At 42.0% G+C, this 7,855-nt stretch overlaps 1 protein-coding gene across 1 annotated transcript; it reads right to left on the bottom strand.

The window, feature by feature from the left end:
* Nucleotides 1-485: 485 nt before the first annotated feature.
* SARC_03526 (hypothetical protein) lies at nucleotides 486-7,599 on the bottom strand. The gene is made up of 13 exons (XM_014302682.1): nucleotides 7,302-7,599; nucleotides 5,868-5,971; nucleotides 5,328-5,463; nucleotides 4,906-5,128; nucleotides 4,439-4,530; nucleotides 3,947-4,036; nucleotides 3,533-3,632; nucleotides 3,136-3,214; nucleotides 2,572-2,667; nucleotides 2,012-2,278; nucleotides 1,561-1,795; nucleotides 978-1,109; nucleotides 486-675 (listed from the first exon to the last, which is right to left on the bottom strand). The coding sequence occupies exons 1-13, from the start codon at nucleotides 7,516-7,518 to the stop codon at nucleotides 527-529; spliced, it is 1,920 nt and encodes a 639-aa protein (XP_014158157.1). The 5' UTR covers nucleotides 7,519-7,599; the 3' UTR covers nucleotides 486-526.
* Between the last annotated feature and the right edge of the window lie 256 nt (nucleotides 7,600-7,855).

The following is a 7,855-nucleotide window of genomic DNA, read 5'->3' as shown; positions in this document are numbered from 1 at the left end:
GGTACTTTATCTGCCATGAATGCGTGTCTTTATCGATAAGAGGGTGTGGCCTCCAATATCGCATGCCTACTTAAAACTCCAGCAATAAGCGGATCCCAATTTCACTGAAGGCTGCCGTCGATGATTTCCGGCAGTGTGATTAAATTGGCAAACTATATAAGGCGGGCAGCGGTGACAGCAAAAGGCTTCGAGCGATAACTCCGTACTAATAACCCATAAAAAAAAACACCGGCCACCACCGGCCAGGCCAACAACATTGATATTATACTTTCACTTGACAATTTTGCTACCAAATATGTGGAGATGAACAGTTCGATGCTTCACCAACAACCCACTGACGGCGACAACACAAGTAGTGAGAATTATGGGCTGCGAACACGCACAAAGAACATGTATAGTGAATTGTTGTGGAGATTCCGACGACGTAAAGTTGTACTCATCATCAAATAAAATTTAATAACCAACACACGACTAGAAGTAAAAAGGCGGAGGCTTTAATTGCACACACCAGGTAGATTAGGATAATTTATTTGATTATGTCAGAGCCTTTTTCCCTTCGTTGCCCTTCTTTATTCCGAGCTACTCGGGTGCCGAATTGTATGGCACGTTTAGGTTCAGTGGCAGACACATCCATCCCTAATTGTTTCAGTGCCATGCGCAACAATATCTTCTCGCCTATGGACAAGTGAAGTATTAAAAGTCGAATATGTAGTGTATCATGAATACTGCATCGTTCGATAGCAACTAGAAAACCACCAATCCACCACAGTCTCGAGATCGTATCAACAACCATATACCTTAAAATAAATATAATGATAAACTTTTGCAAAATGTATACGAGTGATTTCAGCCAAATGTTTTCACACAACATTTAAAACGACGAGTAAGCACGAGTGCACGCAGTGGAAAGTAATCGCATAGAATGGACTGCTACACCGTCAGAAATTAATGCCCAGTATGCCAATGCACGTATTTACCTTGGCCTCGAGGAAAGCGAGGGTCTGTTTTGATCCAGATAGGAAGCTTAGCGAGATACGACACCAGCTGTTCGTCTAGAAAGGGGAAGCGAGCCTCCCTCCCATGATCGGAGATGATGCGATCATCTCGTCCTACACATGGCCATAAATTAATATTTTTCGTGTTGGACGAGAAAATGAAGGTAAATGTACCATCAATATATATATATATATATATATATAATATGATACACACACACACACACACACATATATATATATATATATATAAATACATACATATATATATATAANAATACATACATATATATATATATATATATATACGTACATACATACATACATACATACATACATACATACATAATACATATATACACACACACACACACACATATATATATATAGTACCTTGTCAATCGCGAATTCTGAGCTATCGCATCGAATCTACCTGTGATCTTGTTACTGTACGCTAGATCAGAGCACTAACAACGCTTAATCAATATAGAGGTAGCCAACTCACGAAGTGCGAACCAACACCACCTCCCTAAACCCCATAGACACTCGCAAGCGTAAGACCTACCCAAATTCCGAGTCCAAATGCGATCCACATCCATCCTCATCTCTAAAAGCATACGTTGCCATCCAGCACTCGCAGATATCGTCTCACGTGATTTAGGTTGTACTTTATTTTCATCCTGACATATATCTTCGAGAGACTTATCGGTGTCCACAGTGCTGCTGGGATTTGTAGCAGATGGAGACGACTGATCGGTATTGTCGAGTTTTCTTTTCATGGCATTCTTTGAGCTAGGCTTCTGCAAAGGATAGAAAATTAGACAAAAATCACACTCTTTCTTTCTCGTATGAGGTTCCGTAGTAATCCAGATCAGATTGTAATTCCTCATGACGTCATAAAAGAATCGAGGGATTTCGCGCACGCCACACGGTGAGTCTCACACATGGGGAAAATGAATAGCAACATCACTAATTAAAAACATCTTTCACACTCCACATCGCATGAAACGACATACCTGTACTTTCGGTATCCTCTGGATGGCTGGGTCTACCTCGAAACGTGTTCGGTGTCTACTGTAGCCCCCCAGCTGCTCATCCGCGCCTACGCCTACCAACACCACACGTGAGGATGGCGTGTAAGGCTGCTGCTTTGACCTCCCGTTTGCCTTGGTTGCGTGCCACATCGCACTACCAATACTGGTGTCGATGACAGTCTGTAAGGGGTGCAACAGGCCCTTGATATGCGGTTGCGAACTTTCTAACGTCTCAATTGGTACATCCACCTGTGATTCGGGTAGATAATTTATCGGCATTGATTGAGGTCGATTGCACATTGTATACCGAGGTCAGTATCCTCCGTCCCATCCGACGCATAAAATGGGGCTTCAGTGCCGTAACCGTTTCTTTAAACCACTTCATTGTAGCAGATCCAAATTGCATGGGTAGCATCTATCCCGAAACCTATACGAGAGACACACAATCTAGGTAATCAACCAGATTGATGACACTTCCGCATCACTTCAAACTTGTACAAATCTTCAATTTCAATTATCAAAACAGCTCAACTTGGACTCACCTCCACAAATTGCCAGTTGCGATCAGGACAAGCTGCAACCAACTCTTGATAACCTTGTCGGCCCGTTAACCGATCGGGAACATCGTAAAGCCCTTTCTGGGAAAAAAGCCGAAGTGTGACTGACCGAGCGATCTGACCATATGTGAAGACATACACAGCAATAGTGAAAATGTTTTTTTTTGCTGTGCTGTCAACGGTGCACGCTTCTTAGGACCTAGAACCCAAGAGAAATATCATTGTATACTGTAGAGGCGTGACGGATGCACTATAAAGACAATCTATACATTGGCGACTATTATAGTCGAAATATTGCTGTACAACAGACTCATCGAGGGACTGCGAGTATTTGTCACGCGAACACACGCAAAACAAACTAAGTTTACTGACCACACGATGACACATGCATTCCTCAAAATCGAGAACACCCTCACGTAGACACGCAACCGAATGCAGACAATTAAACATTTTATGCAAGTTTGCCAGTGCTCTGATTGGGATTCACGGAGAAGTCCTTCGGCCAATGAAACAACCAGCCACAAACAGCGATTATAACAAACCACATACTTTATTATTTACTGTATTAGTTCTCGGGTTCTCGAAAGCGACATTCACCAAGTCGATGAAACGACTTTTGGGTATATGCCTAGTTATCGACAGAGTACGTGGGGACAACCAACAATAATTTCAGTATGAGACCAAAAACAATTAATCCGGGTCGACAATTCATCGTTGCGCCCGAAAGTCAAGCCAATGTATGTCGAATAAACGCGTAAAAGTTGTTGAGATGGTTGGTGAATGACGTTGGGGTGTAGATTATGGCGAGCCAATTTTGTACAGACGATACATACACTTATCAACATGTACATACAGAGGCGCCCGCAATAGTTATGATATGTGAGATCACTTGGAACGTTAATCAAGTTTGCATATTGTATGCGATTGCGTTGCTATCAAAACATACCTGTCGGCCAAGTATGCCATCAACATCGAGTCTACACCCCCACTAAAGAGGATCATGATGTTCGGTTCATCGTCAGGAACGGATACTACTCTCCTACGCACTGTGATGAAGCGAAAGTAAACTTAGCACAACGCGTCAATGATGATCATTATTGTGCGCCCAGCACACGTGTGCACGATTCCAGCCACTGCAGCAGCAATATACAAATTCGGACAAGTTGCATCACAATGAGCTTCAACAAAAAAAAAAGGAAAAGACGATCTCGATGAGGTTTTATTAAAATAACTTACGGAGTACATTGAAAAAGGTGAAGTGCAATCCAGATCGAAATGTGTATTAAAGTTCGACAGTTTCTACTTCGCTGTTGACGATATAGTTCCACAAAATGACTAACCTACGACTGTGACGACATACCCGCTTCAGACATATACTCGATAAACCTTGGCGTCTCTTGAGCTACCTGTGTGTTCCAATTAGACATCAATTGATCATGTGGAGTGTCAACTGCGGATATAAAAAAACATAAGGGTTCAGGAATTCCGATAACGAGTAGATATTCGAAGAAGACTGGTGTGCACGAGATACGAGGGTTGTGACTCCCCCGCCTGTAAAGCCTAAGAATTGCTGCTTCAAACTTTCAATACCAATTAAAATGTAATTGACACTCTTCTTGTTTGTAATATAAGTTATGATCGCGTTAAATAGCTCGGTTTAAACAAAGTATATGTAGATGATATCTATACCCATCAGGACTACACAGATCGTGACGACATGGAAACATTCATAAAATCGGGATGCCCTGTTGTGCTGACAATCTACCCTCGACACCAACAAGTGTCCGTGCGTATACATACAGCTTTGGGTTGTAGAAAGCGAGTATTTTCACGTGTAAAGAGTGATACACACCTGGAATAAGGTCTTCTGCGGTCGGAAGTGTCATATTATAGTCGGATGCTGGCGCCACACCCATCGATTTCCAGGATGTACCTTCGAACAAACTGCGAGCGATAGAATAACGGAATATTTAAGTGGAGTCCTTTAGGTGGGAGGGTAGCTCTGCGCGGAAGCAGCTTTCTTTGTCGAGACATAATGTAATTTTAACTGCTTCGCGCTTACCAACTATCCACATAAATATTTTCCATCAGTAAACACATATATCAGAGGTGCAAGGAATATACATAAAGTTGGCAAGGCGATTCGCGCTAGCCATTGTTTTGAAGAGATATAAAAGTCGCAGTCGTCAGGGATTGCCATTCAGCACTCCAGTACCCAAGGCCGACGGTACAAGGTCCATTTCGCGATACTCCCAAGAAAATGAAAAGCGGCTTTCGTAAAACGAAACAAATAAACACAGCAACCAACAAGGCACCTACAAATCTGATTTCTTCGTGTCCAGACAATAAACACCGTCCGCGGGAATCTCTGACCACTCGGATGTGAGTTTCAGAGTGTTCCCTGTAGTACCGCTATTTTGAATTACGTTTGGAGCGTATGTGTGTGCGCGTGCCTTCTTGATATCGGTATTGGATTCCTCGCTTGCGTCTTCAACCGGAGAGATTTCGTCCGTGACTGATGTTAACTGGAGAGTCGTTTTACCTGGATAGGTATAAGTTTATGGCACTGAATACACGATGATGTTCTGACAAGATGGTGCTGAACGCAGATAAGCTTACGTGTGCGCACGCTAGACTAACATCAAACGTTCATATACTTACGACAAGCACATGAATTTGATTAAATAGTACGCTCCTGGAATAGTGGATAGTTTCTCTATGAACACTTCGAACGTGAATACCTCTCCCATCAATACATAAGCGTGCTATGAGACTCCTTCTTCCAAAGCAGTCTCTGCCAATCCAAAGTTTCTGCTTAGCATCATCCCAATAAACAAAGCTGAAAGGACCTTCCACATGCTTCAAAGTACCCACAAGCTGAACAATCGGTAAAAATCAAGCATACAAGGGATGATAAATTGTGAGAAAAAGAGAAAGTGCCCCCACGACCAGTGATTCATCTATTGCCCGTTGCCAACAAACTTAATATATGGTGGGTGTCTCTGGCCTATTTGACAAGGTGAGCCGATATGCAATGAAACAACGGTTTAAAAGAAGGAACATATAAATTTAGAAAAGTTACAGTACTGCCGACCAGATCTTAAGTTGTCACTTCAGTGTACCCCACAATTCGGTGGTGGTAGCTGTGCAGGTTGCGAATTGAGGAGAAGCGGCACAATCGGATGTCACTGTCGCAGACACCATAAAATGCTTCAGTGCATACACAGAATGGCCAAAACAAACAACAAAATTCAATTCCTCTCGATTCTCAGAAAACTTACATCGCCACTGCGTTCGATAGCGTCCATCAAGAATTGCGTATCGTTCTCTGTTTGCGGCGGCACGCATGATCCTCCAAAGATCTCGCCATTCCACAAGAAGAGATCTACGATATAGACAAAGTACAAGTGTATTCCATTCTGTGACATGTGTATAATTAGCCACATCGATAGTAGCTAGCACAGCTGTGTACCATTGTAATAACGATATGCTGCAACGCCGCAAGGATCAACAAAAGTTCCTTACAATATATATGGATTGTCATGAACAGTGCGACATTTCAGAGGTATTGTGGACGAAGCATCAGTATATGTAACATGCGTTAGAACACAAGTATGAGTAGGTGTTTGAGGCATTGCTGAGGAATAGGTAGTAGCAGTCTAGTGTGTGCTAGGAGGATTGGGGACTATACCAGTTTACCCACCTTTGAAATCAAATTAAAGCAGGGTTGGGGATACCAGTTTACATACATTCAAACGAATTGCGGTATGGTTGGGGTTCGTTCGAGTATCTGCAGCAATGAGTGATTTTACACAGATGCTTATATATGATCACAGACGGACAACCACATAGACTTGTATTTGTCACATACGGATTTAATTTTCAGAGATATCGAAATTTATAAACATAGTTTCAATGCGTAGAGACTCATGAATTCACAGACAAAGAAAATGGTGTATATATACACACCAATTGCAAATACTCAAACAAGTGGACAGGGGCCCGAGTATTAAAGATTGATACTATAAATTGTTCTACAATGCAACTGAAAGGCTTTCGGCTGATTGCAGATTAATGAGACTACCGTCCTGAAGGTTGATATCATGTACAGCTAAAGTTACATATTACATTCAATTTAAGCCTCCCATATGTTGTACTCTGGAAGATGATATGTGGAACACACAACCACAGACTCTTATTTTGCAGAGGGGTATAAAAGTACAATAAACGTCGTATTTATAATTAGAAGTCGAACATCACTATATATGCCTCCAGACACACGATCACAATGATAGCGTGCGCTATTAGTTAAATATGTAACACAGCTTACATCTATGAGCGTGCTTAATTACAATTGAATTACGCATTCGTGGGTATGTGGAAAATCAATTATGCCAATGGGTCATAGCTTTGACTGTAAATTTATCGAGTGATATCAGATTCAATCGAACTATCCGTGCATTGATACCTCATGCGTGTGCAATTAGATTGTAAATTCAATAGTAGACAGCAGTTACCGGATTCTAAACTAATGAGCTAACATTTGAGATAATGATTGCCAAAGGAGTATGTCTCGCGCACAAACCACGTGCACGCACATTAATAAGTCTCAATGGAAGCCTTGCAGACATCTGCTCGCTACCACACAAACACCAGGTTGGAAGGTTTGTATTCATTGCGAACCTATCGACAATGTACCAAACATAACTGCTTACTTTTTCCATTGGCATCTGAAACAGGCTGGGGGGTTAATTGCCCTCGGATGTGTAATACACAACCACAAAATATGACCACTCGCTCGTTTGTCAGCTGTCGACTGTCTGTATGAGTAGCATAAGGACCTCTTCGACGTAGTGGTTTCAGTAGGAGTTCGGTATCGGACTGAACTGAGGGACTATTTGCGCCGCATATCAATATTCCGATGCCACACATAATCCTCACAGTACTTGTTGGCGATACTGTTACAAGCCAGCCCTGTCAACAAAAGTGTTGGGATTTATCTATCTACGTGACGAGTCTCTTAGTATTGTGATCACCATCACCATATATCTTGGAAAAATATTAAAAAAATATGTACATACGCAAATTTCAGGAATAAGGTACTTTAGGGTGTGCTTCGGTGTGATTACTATAGAGGATAAACATTTGGCGCGCAAAAAAATACCTCATGGGTCATGCCGCTCTGCTCACTGCTGTTGCCTGCTCACCGCAGCAGTATCTTTGATAGGAGGGTGTACTGTAGGAACTGCAGACTACAGAGTTTTAACGC

Source organism: Sphaeroforma arctica (assembly GCF_001186125.1).
Source record: "Sphaeroforma arctica JP610 unplaced genomic scaffold supercont1.181, whole genome shotgun sequence".
Classification (NCBI taxonomy): domain Eukaryota; class Ichthyosporea; order Ichthyophonida; genus Sphaeroforma; species Sphaeroforma arctica.
Note: the sequence above shows the minus strand (reverse complement) of the source record. Positions and strands in the feature narration are given on the sequence as shown.